The 20,633-nt window shown below is 37.0% G+C and overlaps 1 protein-coding gene across 1 annotated transcript in view; it reads right to left on the minus strand.

Annotated features, from left to right (window-relative positions):
- The window catches only part of OPHN1 (oligophrenin 1), a 606,563-nt gene that overhangs the window by 396,907 nt on the left and 189,023 nt on the right, over positions 1-20,633 (minus strand). The window contains exon 2 of the mRNA XM_065900746.1: positions 5,282-5,377. Within this exon, the coding sequence (XP_065756818.1) occupies positions 5,282-5,377 (96 nt within the window). The remainder of the gene's footprint in view (positions 1-5,281; positions 5,378-20,633) is intronic.

Below are 20,633 nucleotides of genomic sequence, written 5' to 3' on the forward strand. Positions count from 1 at the left end.
TCACTAACACCACACATCCCAGCTTTCAAAATGACAAAATCAACAAAGCCAATGACTATGACAGGCCATTGAAATTCTCAAAATCTCTTTTCAGTCCCCAACAATAAACATTAGTTTATGAGTCAGCATCACTAAAAGCAATGGTCAGATGATAACTAGGAGTTTCTGGAATTGGCAGGCAAATGATAACTGAGTCAAAGGGTTACTGTAAAGCATACATTAAGAAGCAAATGTGTCACAGCCAGCAGACATCAACAAGAACCTGGCAGCACCAAGGGGTCATTTTTATTTTTGTTTATAAGCCATTATGCTCAAGTTCACACACTCTTTTATGCTGCTGGTACTAGTTGATAATTATGGTGGGTTTCAGAGGGGTGAGAGAGTTGAAGCACAAAGTTCAACATAAAAGAAGATATGGGACACATCTCAGATCTGTTGGTTGGCTTTAGGGAAAATGGGCACCTGTTCAAAGTCTGACTTTTTTTTTGTTTTTGTTTTTGTTTTTGCGGTACGCAGGCCTTTCACTGTTGTGGCCTCTCCCGTTGTGGAGCACAGGCTCCGGACACACAGCCTCAGCAGCCATGGCTCACGGGCGTAGCCGTTCCGCAGCATGTGGGATCTTCCCAGACCGGGGCACGAACCCGCGTCCCCTGCATCGGCAAGCGGACTCTCAACCACTGCACCACCAGGGAAGCCTAGTCTGACATTTTTTTAGTAGAAAAAAGACATATTTACGAAATTCCACATACCATGCATCTGCAGTCTTCAAGGTTACCAATTGATAGGCAAGTAGTAGTTATTTTTAAGAAAGAAATATGTTTAGTTTGGGATGCTATAACAAAATACCATAGATTGGGTCGTGTATAAACAATAGAAATTTCTCACAGTTCTGGAGGCTGGAAGTCCAATATCAGAGTGCCAGCATGGTTGGGGTCTGGAGCGTGCCCTCTTTCAGCTTATAGACTGCTGATTTCTTGCTGTATCCTAACATGATGGAAAGAGGGCTAGAGAGCTCTCTGGGGTCCCTTTCATGAGGGCACTAAAACCATTCATGAGGGTTCTACCCTCATGATCTATTTGCTTCCCAAAGGCTCCACCTCCTGGCACCATCACTTTGGGGACTGGATTTTAACATGAATTTGGGGGAGATACAAACATTCAGTCTGTTGCATTCCATCCCCTGCTCCATAAAATTCATGTCCTTCTCACATGTAAAATATATTAATTCCATCCCAACAGCCCTACAAGTCAACTCATTCCAGTATCAACTTTTAGGTCTAGAGTCCAAAATTTCATCTAAATATCTAAATCAAATATGGGTGAGACTCAAGGTACAAATTATACTGAGGCAAAATTCCTCTCTAGCTGTGAACTTGTGAAAACAAACAACTTATGTGCTTCCAAAATACAATGATGGGACATGCATAAGATAGACATTCCCGCTCCAAAAAGAAAGAAAGAAGGAGCGATAGGTCCCAAGCAAGCCCAAAATCTAGCAAGGCAAGTTCCATATGATCTTAAGTCTTGAGAATAATGCTCTTTGGCTTGATGCTCTGCTTTCTAGACCCACTGTGGCAGCAGTCTAGCCTTCTGGACCCACTGGAGTAGCAACATCACCCCCACAGTTTGGTGGAGGGCTGCCCACACTGTGGCTCTCTGCAATGGCCCCACACATTTTGGTTCTCTGCCTGGAAGAGGCATGGGGAGAGAGGTTTGTGTGTATCCTCAGGATTCTGCAGAGTGGCCGTACCCCTACACCTGGGGTGGGAGTGGCAGCCCTGATGATCTCTGAATCACCTTCAAGGTCCTTCTTCCCTTGTTTTGAAGAAGAATAGTGCAGGTTCACATTACTCTAGGGTCTGGTCCTATAGGATCTAATAAGTTTTCCTTCATTTTGTCTTGTTTTCTCTGTTTCCTTTAGTCCTAGCTGGCAGTGTTTCTGCTGGTATAATCCCATCTCTATTCCTAGCTTTTGTTGAGATAGTTGATTAAATCCATGGTTCACACCCACATTAATCTCCTTATCAAATGGTACGTCTACCATACCTTTAGTGCTTTCTTCCAAATACACTTTCTCATTTTTTGTAATATGGATGAATCTTTAAGTTCTGGTTCCTTTTTGCTTAAAAATTTCACCTTCTCTTCATTTCTCTCCTCTGACATTTTAGTATAAGCAGTCAGGGTAAACCAAGCCACTCCTTTAACACTTGCATAGAAACCACATTAGCCAAATATCCAATTTCATTGCTTGCAAGTTTCACCTTCCAAAAAAACACTAGAACACAAACAGTGCAGCCTAATTATTTGCCTCTCTATAACAAGGATCACCTTTCTCCATTGTCCCATAACATGTTCCTCCTCTCTGTCTGAGACCTCCTCAGAATGGACTCTACCATCTATATTTCTACCAATATTCTGTCCATGATTACTTAGGTATTCTCCAAGAAGACTGAAGCTTTTCCTACCACTCTTTCTTCTTTCAGAGCTCTTGCCAGAATCACCTTTAAAATTCCATTCACAGCAATCTAGACTTTCTCTGTCATGCACCTCAAAATTCTTTCAGTTTCTGCCCATTACCCAGTTCCAAAGCCACTTCCACATTTTTAGGTGTTTGTTATAGCAGCACCCCAGACTTCTCAGTACCAATTTGTGTTTAACTGAGTTCAGGACACTATAGAAAAATACCATAGACTGTGTGGCTTATAAACAACAGAAATTTATTTTGCACAGTTCTGGAGGCTAGAAGTCTGAGATCAAGGTCAGGTTCTCCTGAGAGCTCTCTTCCAGGTTGCAGACTTCCAACTTCTCACTGTATCCTCACATGATGGAAAGAGGGTGAGAGAGCTTTCTGGAGTCTCTTTTATAAAGGTACTAATCCCATCCATGAGGGCTCCACCTTCATGACCTAATTACCTCCCAAAGGCCCCACCTCCTAATACCGTCACATTGGAGGTTAGAATTTCAACATATGAATTTGTGGAAGACACAAAAACATTCAGTCCATTGCAAGGTACAAAGTAACAAAACCTTATATTAATAATAATGATTAAAATAATAATAATAATGATTAAATAGCTAACATTTATTTAGGCACTGTGCACACATGGCATTGATCACCTCATCCCCATATTACAGATGAGAAATGTAACACTCAGAGAGGTGAAGTCACTTTCCAAGATTACACAGCTAATAAGCTGCAAAGCTAGAGTTCAAACTTGGACTATCTGACTCTCACAATATTAACTTTTAAATAAGCCATGCCCTTAGACCAAGATAGATTTGCAGAAGTAGAATGAAGTGGGGTGAATAAAGAAATAATACAAATGCAAATGTCTGCCTCACTAGTTACACTGCCACATTTATCCAAAACATCAGTCATCAACCTCATAAAAATACTCATTGCAGTATGATTTATAAACATGAAAAATTGGAAAAAAGCTAAATTTCTAACAACAGTTGAAGAATATATAAAGTATAGCTCCTATAAGAATGAAACTCAAATGCATCCATTACTCATTCATTCAACAAACATGTATTGAGCATCTACTATATGCTAGGTACTCCTCTACATGCTAGGGAAATAGTAATGAACAAAACAATGTCCTTGCCCCATGCAATGAAGCTTATGAAAATTTTTAAATGACATGAGAAAATACTTGATGAAATGTCAGGTTGAAATTAGATAAAATTATGTATTTAGTATGAACTAAATTACACATACACAAAACAGATACATGTACAAAAGAGAGTTAAAAGACAATATGCCAATACATCCAATACATTGCTTCTGTGCTGAAATATCTTATTATTACAGGTAACTTTATACCTTTATATATTATTCGTATTTACTGCAAAGAGCATTTAATATAATAATAATACATTTTATATTTTAGTTCTTGGGCTCATAAATATAATTGTTTTGGTGACATTAGATCGTTCACACTATTTCTGTGCTCTCATCTAGCAAATGCTTTACACTAACTCTTTAATGTGGTACTGCAAGGACAATGGTGCTTCAAGGACAAAGGACAACCCTGCCTGAAAAAGTTTCAGCGTTACACCCCCTACCTGACTCTTAGTCTCCCTCCCCACCATGTCAGGATGGTTACAAAATTCCTGAGCCCACCTGGGCGACGCCCACCTGGGCAACTGGACCTGTCCCAAATAAGGAAGGGCATATGCCCTGCCTCACTCGCACCCCATAGAAGGAAGGTATATGTGCCTCGACCAATAAGTAAATGAAATTTTCACCTCGGACCATTCCTTTGTTTTCTGGCTATAAAAACTGATCAATAGCACATGTTCCGGCTCGACTCTCCCAGACTACTAGGAAGTCGGGCTGCCGTTCTGGCAGCGACCTTTCCCTCTAATAAATTCTACCTTCTTTACATTCTGCCCTGTGTCTGGAAATTCTTTTCCAATGCACGTTCGGACCAGGACAATTAACTCAGTGGTTACCAAACTTTTTTTTTCAATGGCCAGAGGGCAAATATTTGAGGCTTTGAAAGTCATGCAGTCTGCCACTACTACTCAATGCTGCCGTTGTACTACAAAATCACCCACAGACAATATTTAACTGTGTTCCAGTTAAGTCTGTGTTCCAACAAAACTTTATTTACAAAAAAATGTGGCAGAGAAGATTGGCCCAAGGGCCATAATTAACTTCATAACAAACACAAAGTTCTTACTTCCACTGTTCAATCTCCTAATTGTAACATCCTTGAGAGATAAATATTAACCACATTTTACAGAGGACAAGACTAAGGCTCAGAGAGAGGAAATATCTTGTCCAACATCATGCAGCTCACAAAGCAAGTTATTAAGTTCAGCTCCCAAAGAGAGATGCCAAATCTCCTGTTGCCTTAAAAGCTGTACATATATAAATGCTAATTTTAAACTCTCTCGGGGAATTTGTTCCTTAGAAGAACCTTACTCTAAATTATTTTGCGAAAAAAAACAAAAAAAAAAATCACTCTTTATCCTTCACAAAAACATCTATTTTCATGGGTTAGATTCTTTAAAGAAAAATTCCCCTGCAGACAGAGTCAAAGACCTCAGTGGAGGTTTAAGGGATATCTTTTGATTGCTTTTGTGTGAGTAGGAAATGGGACTACAAGGGAATGTTTCTTTATGTTTCTTAAGCAGCCTCCCAGGAACTTGGCACAACAGGGGACAACAGGGATTAAAGATGCCCAAGTTTTCTATACCCACAGACCAAGGAGGCTGCTTTTTCTCAGACCTGCTATGAGAGGCACATGGCCATATGTAGCTGAAGACTTACCAATGTTAATCTCGTCATCAGTCAGAGTGTCTCCAATGAAATCAAACTGAAAGGACTGCAACGTTTGGGAAAATTTCTGAACAGCAGAGGAGTAATCTGTAAAGGAAGGGAAACAGGAGAAATGGTCAATACTGCTGCCTTTTGTCTGATTTCCTCATCTCTGTTAGAGCAGACAGGAGAAAAACAAAGGGAAGTGCTCCTAGCAGGTAGCAAATTGCATTGCAAGACGTTAAACCAATGACCAGACCTTCAGTAGAAAATCTGAGCAACTAAAACCACACATTAAAGATGAAGTAGGGCAGCTTAGTGAAGTCCTTTGTTTAAGTCATGGTACATATTTTATATTCAATCCCTGGCCTATATGACCTGTTCTACCCAAAGCCTGTAAGACCTAAAGCTACTTAGTTGTACTCCTAAGAGAGTCTCCTTAAGCTTTATTGAGTGCCTATTATGGACAATGGACTAGACGTTTTCTTACCTCTACCAAAGAAATATCCACAATAATTGTACAAAGAAAAAAATAGCTCCAGGTTTCAGAGCTATCTGGAAGAGCTGTAACTAGAAGCCCAGTGGTCTGTCTGCATCTCTAGGGCATTTCCCATGACAACATAGGTAGTAACAGCTGGACATTTTACACATTAACCAGATGGCAGCCTGGGTTAAGATACTATCTGGCAGAGGGACAAATTTAACTTGCTCACAGAGTATGCACTACGGGACCTAAAATAAGGAGATAATTGATGAAAAATTGAGGGTGGTATGGCCAGACAGATGTTTTTATTTTTGGTCAATGATTTTGAATTTTATTACACAGAAGTTTAATGATGATATAAAATTAAATCATAATTAGCTACCATTTTGACAAATTATCCTTATTGAAATTTTTAAAATATGACATTCACCGGTATATCCAGCCAAACCTCCAATCTTGCTATGCCAAGAGTGGTTCTCAGGCCAGAAGTATCATCATCACCTGGGAGCTTGATAGAAATACACATTCCCAGGTCACACCCCAGACCTACAAAATCAGAAACTGCATTTTTATATAATCCCTAGGGGATTCATATGCTCTTTAGAGTTTGAGGAGCACTGCTGTCACCAACTAAAGTAACACATTAAGACCATATTCTACGAAAGACCAAGCTTCTTGGTAATTTTTGGTCCCCTTTTCCTATTTCTTCTTTCACTCCTTAGCTTCATCATCCTCCACCTTCATATCTATCAGATATACAAGCTACTGAAAGTTTCTGCTCTCACTCTAACAGAAAGGGAGACAATGCAAACAACAGTCCTTTCAATGAAAAGTTATCATGGTTAGGCTATCATGGTTAAAAACAATAAAACATGCTTAGGCATTTGTCTGGAGCAGATAAACATGCCAAGAATTTTATTACCTTCTTGCCTATGTCCCATTTTCAGGAGTACTTATTTTTAGTATTTAGATCCTTGACCCTCTGAAAACGTAATTTGCAATAATAACAATAATAATAATACTTTACAGAGATTGGAGACTGCAGACCAGGTTACCATTCGTTTTCAAATTTCCACATTTTAGAATCACATTTTCCACTTCAAATCAGGCCATATAAATGTGAGAGGAGCATGCACACCCTGCCTTCCACATTTCATCAGCAAAGAGAACACAAAACTGCCTCCATATCTGGAAAACTTTTCTCTGGCCTCTTTGGCCAGCAGCAAAAAAAATGCAAGGCCAGAGTTTCCCATGTGCTCTGTTTTACTCAGGGAAATTAAATATGATATTCATTGTACTGTCCTTTCACAAATACCAGGATTTTGTAAATTGAGCTGAGCAAGGTACAGTTATAAATCACTCCTCATTTAGACTTATATGAACATTTTAGAAACCACAAATATTATGATTTTCAACATTTATAGTATTTTGTAAGTAAAGGCATGGAGTGAGAAAGGAGTTATATTCATTCCCTTTCTCATTATTTGCACCAACACTCTTCTCCAGATTTCTTGGATTTCCAAACACTACCTTACATCTGCACAGAGCCTGAAAATGTTTATGAAGGACTTTGCACAAACACTTTTCATTTACTCTTCCCAAGTACCTAAAGGTAGGTATTACTATCCTCACCTTATAAACAAACCCAAAAACTGAGACCATGAAGCAAATCACATGCACGAAAATACAAACACAAATTAACAGCTCTTCATGGAAAGAAGGTCTCATTTATTTGGCCTCTGTACTGAGGGAAATGCCAGGAAAGACATATATTTTAGATTAATGTGTTGGGTGACTTCTTGACTACAAAGAATCAACACATAACCTAGAAATGCTTATCATGGATGGGACATTTATTTCTTTATCGTCCTAAAATTTGCTGCACCACTCCAAACCATGTAAATTCATCCTTATATCCCCCCTGATACTGCCCCACCCCCACCCACAAGGCCACTATTTCATAATTTTTCAAGCTATCTTTGTCAGTTCTCCCTCAATCACCTTCTTATTTATCCGTGTGTCTTCTATGATGCTTTTCCCTCATATTTTCCTAGCTCATTTTAGAATGTAGTTGGATAGGGCCTTTTAGGCAATTGAAGTTTCCAGGGAATGAGGCAGAATATAAACGGGATCGATTAGTTAACTAATTCATATTATATAGATCCCAATTTGGTTTCTATCACTATAGTTTTCTACAGAATCATACGGAATATCCTCTTTTATTTCCAACTTATTTAAGTCTGCAGGATGTCTTGGTAATTCATGAATCAGTAATTCATTCTTTTTGTTACTAAGTAGTATCCTATTGTGTAAATATACCATAATTCATTCATTCATCTATTCAGGGACTTTTGTGATGTTTCCAGCCTTTCACTATTACGAATAAAAACTGCTATAAACACTCATGTAAAATTCTTTCTGAGACATATGTTTTCACTTCTCCCAAGGAGTGCACCCTAGGAGCTCAATGAATGTGTTTTACAGTTAGTTGGTAAATGTATATTAAACTATATAAGAAAAGGTTAAACTGTCTTCCAAAGCCATTGTACCATTTTGTATTCTTATCAACAATGTATGAGAATTTCAGTTGATCCACATACTTTCCAGCATCTGGTTATTTACTGCTTAATTTTAATTTTAGCCATTCTAATGGGTGTGTAGTGGTATTTCACTATAGTTTTAATTTGCATTTTCCTGATGACTAACGGTGCTGAGTATCTTATCATGTACTTATTGGACATTTGTAATAATTTTTCATATAAAGGGTCTGTTCAAATGTTTGCTTGTTTTATGATTGAGTTGTTTATTTTCTTATTATTGAGCTATAAAATTTCTTTATATATTCTGGATCCAAGTATTTTGTCTCATATATATATATATATATATATATATATATATATATATATCACAAGTACTATATAAATTAACTAAAGCTTAACAATCTAAGGGTTGTATATTCAAGACAAAAGAGTGAATCTTTATAAAAACAGTGAATTTTGTGATATATTAAGTTATCCTAATCAACTCACCTTCTTTCCAGCTCTGCAATCTCTACAATAACGCTAAAAACCAACAGCCTCACAACTACAGTATCTATGAAAACCAACAGTTTAGCAGCTACTGGAGAGGGCAGAACCGGGTTGGAGGTTCACAAGGCCCCACTCTCAGAGGATGATTACTATTTGTCCAGTCTGACAGGTACAGAAAGCTCCATTCTTAGAGTTTGTCTTTGCTTCTCTTAATGCAAAGCTCATTCTGTGTAAACTATGCTGCCATTGGAGCATTTACAAAAACAATCATCTGAAATTGTTTAAGATTGTGGTGACCTGAAGTGATGTACAAATTGGACTTATAAAGTGGATGAACAAAACACCTGCTAAGAAAAAAAAAAAGAATGACAAATTAGAGAAAGACATACTCATAGGGGTCTTTGCAAAGCTGAAAATTATTCCAAGAAATCTAGAAAGACACATACATGCAAAGAAATATATGCACACTCTGGGTTGTGTGTTTGCCCACAGAAGACTTGAAAAGGCCTTAATCTCTCTCTTCTGCCTGAATTTGAGGCCCTGTACAAGCAAGGAGAGAATGGTAAGGCAGCATTGTAAATTTACTGCCCAAATGTTGAAGGCATGCCTTAAAACACACACAAAGCCTTTCAGCAAAAGCTGGGAGACTTATTGGTTAAAATTGTTTAATAAAATCACTGTCCAATCATTAGCAGAACACTAAGCTAAGCTATCAAAGACTTCAGTGGCTTCACACAACAAAAAGTACAGACTTTAAGACAGATATAGTCCAGGAGGTCAAAAAACAAAGAACAATAAGAGTCACTTATAACAAACCCTGGGAGGGAGACAGGATCTAATTTTCAGAGTTGTAACATTATATTTTTCTAAATGTACCCTTCTGAACAAGAAATTAGGAGTCACACAGAGAATACTGCCCCATACTCAAGAAAAAAAACAGTAAGGCCAGAAACTATCAAACTCTTAAAGGAAAACATAGGCAGAACACTCTATGACATAAATCACAGCAAGATCCTTTCTGACCCACCTCCTACATTAATGGAAATAAAAACAAAAATAAACAAATGGGACCTAATGAAACTTCAAAGCTTTTGCACAGCAAAGGAAACCATAAACAAGACCAAAAGACAACCCTCAGAATGGGAGAAAATAGTTGCAAATGAAGCAACTGACAAATGATTAATCTCCAAAATTTACAAGCAGCTCATGCAGTTCAATAACAAAAAAACAAACAACCCAATCCAGAAATGGGCAGAAGACCTAAATAGACATTTCTCCAAAGAAGATATACAGATTGCCAACAAACACATGAAAGAATGCTCAACATCATTAATCATTAGAGAAATGCAAATCAAAACTAAAATGAGATATCATCTCACACCAGTCAGAATGGCCATCATCAAAAAATCTAGAAACAATAAATGCTGGAGAGGGTGTGGAGAAAAGGGGACACTCTTGCACTGCTGGTGGGAATGTGAATTGGTTCAGCCACTATGGAGAACAGTATGGAGGTTCCTTAAAAAACTACAAAGAGAATTACCATATGACCCAGCAATCCCACTACTGGGCATATACCCTGAGAAAACCAAAATTCAAAAAGAGTCATGTACCAAAATGTTCATTGCAGCTCTATTTACAATAGCCCAGAGATGGAAACAACCTAAGCGCCCATCATCGGATGAATGGATAAAGAAGATGTGGCACATACATACAATGGAATATTACTCAGCCTTCAAAAGAAACGAAATTGAGTTATTTGTAATGAGATGGATAGACCTAGAGTCTGTCATACAGAGTGAAGTAAGTCAGAAAGAAAAAGACAAATACCGTATGCTAACACATATATATGGAATTTAAGAAAAAAAAGGATGTCATGAAGAACCTAGGGGTGGGACGGGAATAGAGACGCAGACCCACTGGAGAATGGACTTGAGGATATGGGGAGGGGTAAGGGTGAGCTTTGACAGGGCGAGAGAGAGTCATGGACATACACACACTAACAAACGTAGTAAGGTAGATAGCTAGTGGGAAGCAGCTGCATGGCACAGGGATATTAGCTCGGTGCTTTGTGACAGCCTGGAGGGGTGGGATAGGGAGAGTGGGAGGGAGGGAGACGCAAGAGGGAAGACATATGGGAACATATGTATATATATATAACTGATTCACTTTGTTATAGAGCAGAAACTAACACACCATTGTAAAGCAATTGTACCTCAATAAAGATGTTAAAAAAAAAAGAAAAAAAACAGGTTATCAATAGAAACTATTCAGGAGGAAGCCCAGACATTGAACTTTCAAAAAAAAAAAAAAGATTTTGAATTAGCTATTTTAAATATGTTCAAAGAATTAAACTAAACCATGCCTAATAACTAAAGGAGAGAATAAGAATGATGTGTTACCAAATAAAAATAGAGTGTTGGAGATATTTTTAAAAGAGCCAATTAAAACTTCTGTAGTTAAAAAGTACAAGGAGGGCTTCCCTGGTGGCGCAGTGGTTGAGAGTCCGCCTGCCGATGTGGGGGACGCAGGTTTGTGCCCTGGTCCGGGAGGAACCCACATGCCGCGGAATGGCTGGGCCCGTGAGCCATGGCCGCTGACCCTGTGCATCCGGAGCCTGTGCTCCGCAACGGGAGAGGCCACAGCAGTGAGAGGCCCGCGTACCAAAAAAAAAAAAAAAAAAAAAAAAATAGTACAAGGAATCAGTAGTAAAGATCAATAAAACTAAAAGCTGGTTCTTTGAGAAGATGAACAAAATTGATAAACCATTAGCTGCACTCACCAGGGTAAAACGGGAGAAGACTCAAATCAGTAGAATTTGAAATGAAAAAGAAGTAACAAATGACACCACAGAAATACAAAGGATCATGAGAGATTACTACAAGCAACTATGTGCCAATAAAATGGACAACCTGGAAGAAATGGACAAATTCTTAGAAAAGCAAAACCTTCCAAGACTGAATCAGGAAGAAATCGAAAATACAAACAGACCACTCAAAAGCACTGAAATTGAAACTGTGATTAAAAATCTTCCAACAAACAAAAGTGGAGGACCAGGTGGCTTCACAGACAAATTCTATTAAAAATTTAAAGAAGAGTTAATATCCAATCTTCTCAAACTCTTCCAAAATACAGGAAAGGGAGGACCACTCCCAAACTCATTCTTTGAAGCCACCATCACACCAATACCAAAACCAGACAAAGACGTCATGAAAAAAGAAAATTACAGGCCAATATCACTGATAAACATAGATGCAAAAATCCTCAACAAAATACTAACAAACAGAATCCAACAGCACATTAAAAGAATCATATACCATGAGCAAGACGGGATTGCCCCTGGAATGCAAGGATTCTTCTATATACACAAATCAATCAATGTGAAACACCATATTAACAAACTGAAGGATAAAAGCCATATGACAATAGATGCAGAAAAAGCTTTCAACAAACTTCAATACCCATTTGTGATAAAAACTCTCCAGAAACTGGGCATAGAGGGAACCAAACACAACATAATAAAGGCCATATATGACAAACCCACAGCCAACGTCATTCTCAATGGTGAAAAACTGAAACTATTTCCTCTAAGATCAGGAACAAGACAAGAGTGCACACTCTCACCAATATTATTCAACATAGCTTTGGAAGTCTTAGCCACAGCAATCAGAGAAGTAAAAAAAATAAAAGAATCCAAACTGGAAAAGAAGAAGTAAAACTGTCACTGTTTGCAGATGACACGAAACTATATATAAAAAATCTTAAAGGTGCCACCAGAAAACTACTAGAGCTAATCAACGAATTTGGAAAAGTAGCAGGATACAAAATTAATGCACATTGTTAGTATATATGCATTCCTATATACTAACAAAGAAAAATCAGAAAGATAAATTAAAGAAACACTCCGATTTACCACTGCAACAAAAAGAATAAATTACCTAGGAATAAACCTACCTAAGGAGGCAAAAACATGTATGCAGAAAACTATATGATGAAAGAAATCAAACATGATACAAACAAATGGAGAGATATACCATGTTCTTGGATTGGAAGAATCAATATTGTGAAAATGACTATACTACCCAAAGCAAACTACAGATTCAATTCAATCTCTGTCAAATTACCAACGCCATTTTTCACAGAACTAGAACAAAATATTTTACAATTCATATGGAAACACAAAATATCCTGAATAGCCAAAGCAATCTTGAAAAAGAAAAACGGAGCTGGAGGAATTAGGGTCCCGGTCTTCAGACTATACTACAAAGGTACAGTAATCAAGATAGTATGGTACTGCCACAAAAACAGAAATATAGGTCAACGGAAGAGGAGAGAAAGCCCAGAGGTAAACCCACACACATATGGTCACCTTATCTTTGACAATGGAGGCAAGAATATACAATGAAGAAAAGACAGTCTCTTCAATAAGCAGTGCTGGGAAAACTGAACATCTCCATGTAAAAGAATGAAATTAGAACACTTGCTAACAGCATACACAGAAATAAACTCAAAATGGATTAAAGATTTAAATGTAAGGCCAGACACTATAAAACTCTTAGAGGAAAACATAGGCAGAACACTCTATGACATAAATCAGAGCAAGATCCTTTTTGACCAACCTCCTAGAGTAATGGAGGTAAAAACAAAAATAAACAAATGGGACCTAATGAAACTTAAAACTTTTGCACAGCAAAGAAAACTATAAACAAGACGAAAAGACAACCCTCAGAATGGGGGAAAATATTAGAAAATGAAGCAACTGACAAAGGATTAATCTCCAAAATATACAAGCAGCTCATGCAGCTCAGTATCAAACAACCCAATCCAGAAATGGGTGGAAGAACTAAAGAGACATTTCTCCAAAGAAGACACACAGATTGCCAACAAACACATGAACAGATGCACAACATCACTAATCATTAAAGAAATGCAAATCAAAACCACAATGAGGTATCACTTCACATCGGTCAGAATGGCCATGATCAAAAAAATCTACAAACAATAAATGCTGGAGAGGGTATGCAGAAAAGAGAACCCTCTTGAACTGTTGGTGGGAATGTAAATTGATACAGCTACTATGGAGAACAGTATGGAGGTTCCTTAAAAAACTAGAAATAGAGCTACCATACGACCCAGCAATCTCACTACCAGGCATATACCCTGAGAATACCATAATTAAAAAAGAGTCACGTACCACAATGTTCATTGCAGCACTATTTACAATAGCCAGGTCATGGAAGCAACCTAAGTGTCCATCAACAGATGAATGGATTAAGAAGATGTGGTACATATATACAATGGAATATTACTCAGCCATAGAAAGCAAAGTAATTGAGTTATTTGTAATGAGGTGAGTGGACCTAGCCTCTGTCATACAGAGTGAAGTAAGTCAGAAAGAAAAAACAAATACCGTATACTAACGCACATATATGGAATCTAAAAAAACGGTACTGATGAAAGTAATGGCGGGGCAGGAATAAAGATGCAGATGTAGAGAACGGACTTCCGGACACGCAGGGGAAGGGGAAGCTGGGACAAAGTGAGAGAGTAGCACTGATATATATACACTACCAAACGTAAAGTGGATGGCTAGTGGGAAGCTGCTGCTTAGCACAGGGAGATCAGCTCGATGCTTTCTGACCACCTCGAGTGGTGGGATAGGGAGGGTGGGAGGGAGATGCAAGAGGGAGGGCATATGGGAATATATGTATACATATAGCTGATTCAGTTTGTTGTACAGCAGAAGCTAACACAACATTTTTGTAAAGCAATTATTCTCCAATAAAGATATAAAAAAGTACAATAATAAGTAAATAAAAATTTTACTACAATGGCTTAAGATTAAATTTGAGCAGGCAGAAGAGTCAGTGAACTTGAAGACAGGTCAATTGAGATAATCCAGTCTATGAAACAGAAAGAAAAGAGAATGAAGAAACATCAACAAAGCCTCAGAGACCTGTGGCACACCAACAAGAGTGACACTACACACATAGTGGGAATCCCAGAAGAGGAGAGAAAGAAAGGGAAAGAAATAACATTTACCACATTTGATGAAAAACATTAATCTGCACTCTCAATAACCTCAACACACTTTAAGGAAGACAAACTGAGAAACACACACACCTAGAAACATCACAAACTACTGAAAGAAAAAGAAAGAGAAGCTTAAAAAGAAGAAAAATTGACTCATTATGTACGAGAGAGCCTCAATAAGATTAACAACTGCCTTTTCATCAGAAAGCACAAAGGCCCCAAAACTGAAGAGACATATTCAGAGTTCTGGGGGGAATAAAAAGTATCAAAAATACTCTATATCTGTCAAAATTAACCTTCAAAAATGAAGAGAAAATTATGATATTCCCATATAAACAGAAACTGAACGAACCTGTTGTTAGCAAAAGTGCATTACGATAAATACTAAAGGGAGTCTTCCAGGTGAAAATCGAAGGACACTAAGCAGTAACTTGATCCACATGAAGAAGTGAATGCCACCAGGAAGAGAAATATATGCAAATATAGAAGATAGAGTAAATGTATTTTGTTACTCTTTTCTCTTTATGTATGAGTCAAGAGAAAACTGTGCATAGCAATAGTTATAAAACTATGTTGATGAAATTACAATGTATAAAGTGTAATTTGTATGAAAATATTAGCACAAAAGAAAGGGGAGGTAACATAGCTATATTGGAGAAAAGTTTTTATGTATTACAGAATTGGTATTAATGTGTCTTATATTATTAAGGTTAGATATCAATTGTATTTCCCAGGACATCCAATAAGTAAACAGCTGAAAATATATAGTAAAATAAACAACAAACTAAAATCGTCTACTAGAAAATCTTTTTTTACACGAAAGAAGACAATAGTGGAAGAATAGAAGAATAAGAGAGATACAAGGCACACCAAAAATAAATAGCAAAATGGTAGGAGTAAATCCCACCTTGTTAATATTAAATTAAACATGAATGTACTAAAAATTCCAATCAAAGCCAAGGAGTGGTAAAATAGATTTATAAATTAAAACAAAAAATTCAATGATCCAAAATCTATGGGATGTAGCAAAAAACAGGTCTAAGAGGGAAGTTTATAGCAATACAAGCTTACCTCAGGAAATAAGAAAAATCTCAAATAAACAACCTAAACTTACACCTAAAGGAATTAGAAAAAAAGAACAAATCCCAAAGTTAGTAGAAGGAAAAAAATCAGAGCAGAAATAAATGAAATAGAGACTGCACCCATATTTTAATTGGGATGAAACTCAATTAGCCAAATTTCACTATGACTCAAAACCTGATGGATGCATTTCTACTTCTTAAGCATATTAAACAGTGGAATGCCCAAGGGATTGCCAGGCTTGATGGTTTTTGCTGCTTTCACTTTAAGAAAAAGTTGTTCCCTTAACATATGCATCCCTTTACACTTAACAATTTATTAGCTTAAATGAATCCTCATATTAACAACTGGTAGGGCTGTGTGTTTTTCCAAGGCAGAATGAGGTAGTGGAAAGATCACTAAGACTGCAGTTCTAAGTCTTGGCTCTGGAACTAATCAGCTTTGTGGGTATGGGCAAGTTACTTTGCCTCTCTGGGCCTTGATTTAAAAGAATCCTTACTACTTACTAGCTACTATGATTGCCTTCAGTTTATATGTAAAATTATAATATCGTCTACCTCAGAGGGTTATTGGGGAGATTAAGATGTCATACTTTAAAAACTAGAGATCACTTTATAAATGCCAACTATTTTTATTTTAAAATTGGGCTATTGCTACTATTAATAAGACTGCTATGAACATCTAATGAAAATGTCCGATAAAAATTAAAATAGAATTAGACAAACAGTGGCTCTTGCATTTTAAAGACTTGTTGAGAGTATGATAAAATATATAGATTTTCTTCCTAGAAAATTGTATATATATACACATCTGTAAAATCTCAAGTTCCCAGAAGCCATGATGTCCAACTTAAGAACTCTCCAACAAGAAAATCTTTAAGGTCTCTTCTAGCTCTCTCAGCCTTGAGTGTATGACTTTGACTCTTTTAAATAAAGCACCCACTCAATAAGTCAGATTGATTCAACCAATAAACCCTCCTCCTAATCCAAACACATAGAAATCTTAAGTAAAATGCAACAAGTGAGTGTGTGTGTGTGTGTGTGTGTGTGTGTGTGTGTGTGTGCCTTTTAAAATATCCAACAGACCTAGAAAGCAAGCAAAACTCTCTGGACTTCCTTGGTGGTCCAGTGGTTAAGAATCCACCTTCCATTGCAGGGGATGTGCATTCGATCCCTGGTCAGGGAACTAAGAGCCCACATGCCACGGGGAAACTAAGCCCGAATGCCACAACTACAGAGCCCATGTCCTCTGGAGCCCGTGCACCACAACTAGGGAGCCCATGCACCACAACCAGAGAGAAGCCGGCACAAAGCAATGAAAGATCCACTGTGCTGAAATTAAGACCCAATGTAGCCATAAATAAATAAATAAATAAATATTTTTTTGGGGGGGGACTCTCAAGTACCAGAAATGAAGAGAAGAGGAAATTCAAAACCAGAGGAGAGAGCAGAAGCTGAGACCAAGTAGCCAGTGGAAAGGTATGAGAACTAGTTACAGTTGATTCTCATCATTTGCAGATTCTGTATCTGCGAATTTGCCTACTCACTGACATATATTTTCCCAGCAGAGGTCATAAAAATCAACACTGCTTTCTTGTTTCAAGTCTCATACTGTAAACAAGTGTCATTTTTGTGGTCTGTTTATTGTCATGATTTTCATATTTTTTGTGCTTTTTGTTGGTGATTGAGCTGTTTAATACTGCCCCTAAGCATACTGCTTAAGTGCTGTCTCATGTTTGTAAAAATAAGAAGGTTGTCCTGTGCCTTACAGAGGAACTTCATACATTAGATAAGCTTAGATCAGGCATGCACTATAGTGCTATTGGTCATGAGTTCAATGTCTTTAAAAAGAAACACAAAAAATCAGGTTATGTATTGATCAGTTGATGAATATGTTGTGACAAGAAGCTTAAAAAAACCTCTGTATTCCCTCAAGGAGCAATGGTTCAGTATTCACAAATTCAGTGTTTCTAATGACTTTAAAAATATAATTACCATGAATAAAATGAAGTGACTGTATGTAGGAGTTGGGATTTTATCAACAAGCAGGGGGAACATTCTGTTGGAGTTGGGAGCTAGAATGAGGTTCCTGCATGAAACCCACTGACCTAGGATGCTGCAGGGAATATAGCAGATAGTCAGTCTCAGTCTCACACTGAGCTAAAATCAACAGTGACCCAGAACCACAAGATTTTGTTGATTCAAGTTCAAAATTGTACTGCACACATAGGTTAAAAGAAATTAACTTCAAAACTGATCCTGAAGCAGCACCAGCAAGCTCCAAGAGGAAGTAAAAGAAAAACTGCCCCCTAAGGATGCCTCCACATCCAGGGTACATGAGGAAATCTCAAAGAAACAACTCCCACCCAGGAGAACTTAATAGTCAGAAATTACAAATAATACTAGGAAAGTAACATGAGAGCCAAAATAAATGAGTGGATTCCTTTCTTTGAGAATGAGAATTACAGTGCAACCCAAAAGGTATTTTAATAGGTATATTTACAATATTCAGAGATGAAGTAAAAAATAAATCCAATCATCTCAGAAGGGACAATAAACAGACATACATTTTCTCATCAGCAATAACCAATGTTAATAAAATGAATTATTAATTTTAACATGCTGAGATAAAATAACAATCAACCTACTGGTACTAAATTGGAAAACAGATCTGAGGATATCACCCCCAGAACAGCACAGAGAAATAAACAATGAGAAAATATAAAAGAAAATAAAAGAGACAGAAGGCCAAGAGGCCCTAATAGGAATAACAAAAGAAGGGAGTAAAAAGCATGGGGGTAGAGGTCAGTAAAATGGCAACCTAGGAAGCTCCAAGCTCTTAGTCTCCCACAGGAACATCAAAACAAACAAACAAACAAAAAACAACCAGAATCTGTCTAAACCAACTTTGAAGGAGCTCTGGAAAACAAATGTTTACTGCAACCAAGCAAAGGCTGAATCAAGAAAAATTATCTTAACTGGAAGTCCTAACCACAGCAATCAAAGAAGAAAAAGAAATAAAAGGTATCCAAATTGGAACAGAAGAGCTACAATTCTCACTGTTTCAGGAGGACATGATACTTTATACAGAGAACCCTAAATTGCCCACTCCAAAAAAATTAGAGCTAATAAGTTCAGGAAGGTTACAGGATACAAGATTAATATACAGAAAACTGTTATTTCTATATACTAATAATGCAGTATCAGAAAGGGAGAGTTAATAAAATATCAGTTAAAATTTCATCAAAAAGAATAAAATATCTAGGAATAAACTTAACCAAGGAGGTGAAAGATAAATTCTCTGAAAACTATAAAACATTGATGAAGGAAACTGAAGATGATACAAAGAAATGGAAAGATATTCTGTACCTTTGGATTGGAAGAATATTGTTAAAATGGCCATATTACCCAAAGCAATATACAGATTCAATGCAATCTTTATCAAAATACTCATGTCATTTTTCACAGAACTAAAACAAATAATTCTGAAATTAATAGAGAGCCATAAAAGACCCCAAGTGACACAGCAATCTTGAGAAAAAAAGAAAAAGCTGGATATATAAACCTCCAAGTGTTCAGACTATATTGAAAAGCTATAGTAATCAAAACGGCATGGTGCTAGCACAAACACAAACACATAGATCAATGGAACAGAATAGAGAGCCCAGAAATAAACCCACACACGTATGATCAAGTAATCTACAACAGAGAAGGCAAGAATATACAATGGAGAAAAGACAGTCTCTTCAAAAAGTGGTGCTGGGAAAACTGGCCAGCCACATGTAAAACAATGAGATTAGAACATTCCCTCACACCATGTACAAAAATAAATTGAAAATGGTTTAAAGACCTAAGTGTAAGAATGGAAATGATAAAACTCCTAGAAGAGAACATAGGCAGAACACTCTTTGACATAAATCACAGCAATATTTTCTTGGATCTGTCTCCTAAGGCAAAGAAACAAAAGCAATAATAAACAAATGGGACCTAATTAAACTTCAAAGCTTTTTCACCTGAAAGGAAACCTTTGGCAAAACGAAAATACAACCTACTGAATGGGAGAAAATATTAACTTTGTGACCACCTAGAGGGGTAGGATAGGGAGGGTGGGAGGGAGATGCAAGAGGGAGGGGATATAGGGATATATGTACACATATAGCTGATCCACTTTGTTATACAGCAGAAACTAATACAACATTATAAAGCAATTATACTCCAATAAAGATGTTAAAAAAAAAAGATATGGGATTGGCCAATAATTCTAACTGAGATGGAAAAATGCTTAAATTGGTCTTAAACATTTTTTTTAATTGGAAAAGTTATTTAGAAACTATTATTTGGGTGAAGGTGGACAAAAAGGACAAACTTTCAGTTACAAGATAATTAAGTTCTGAAGATGTAATGTACAACATAATATGGTTAACAATACCATACTGTATATTCAAAAGTTGCTAAGAGAGTAGATGCTAAAATTTCTCATCACAAGAAAAAAAATTTAAAATACGTGAGGTGATGGATGCTAACAAAGCTTACTGTGGTAATCACTTTGTAATATGTACATATATCAAATCATTATGATGTACATCTTAAATTTAAATTGTGTTATGTCACTTATATCTCAATAAAACTGAGAAAAAAAGGAATGCATATTATAATTTTTTTAAACTTCATATTTTTCTGCTGCCTCAACATCCCCACAAACCAACTGTGAGGCCTCTGACCATGCAACAAGGTGGCCCAGT

This window comes from Phocoena phocoena, chromosome X (genome assembly GCF_963924675.1).
Source record: "Phocoena phocoena chromosome X, mPhoPho1.1, whole genome shotgun sequence".
NCBI lineage: Eukaryota > Metazoa > Chordata > Mammalia > Artiodactyla > Phocoenidae > Phocoena > Phocoena phocoena.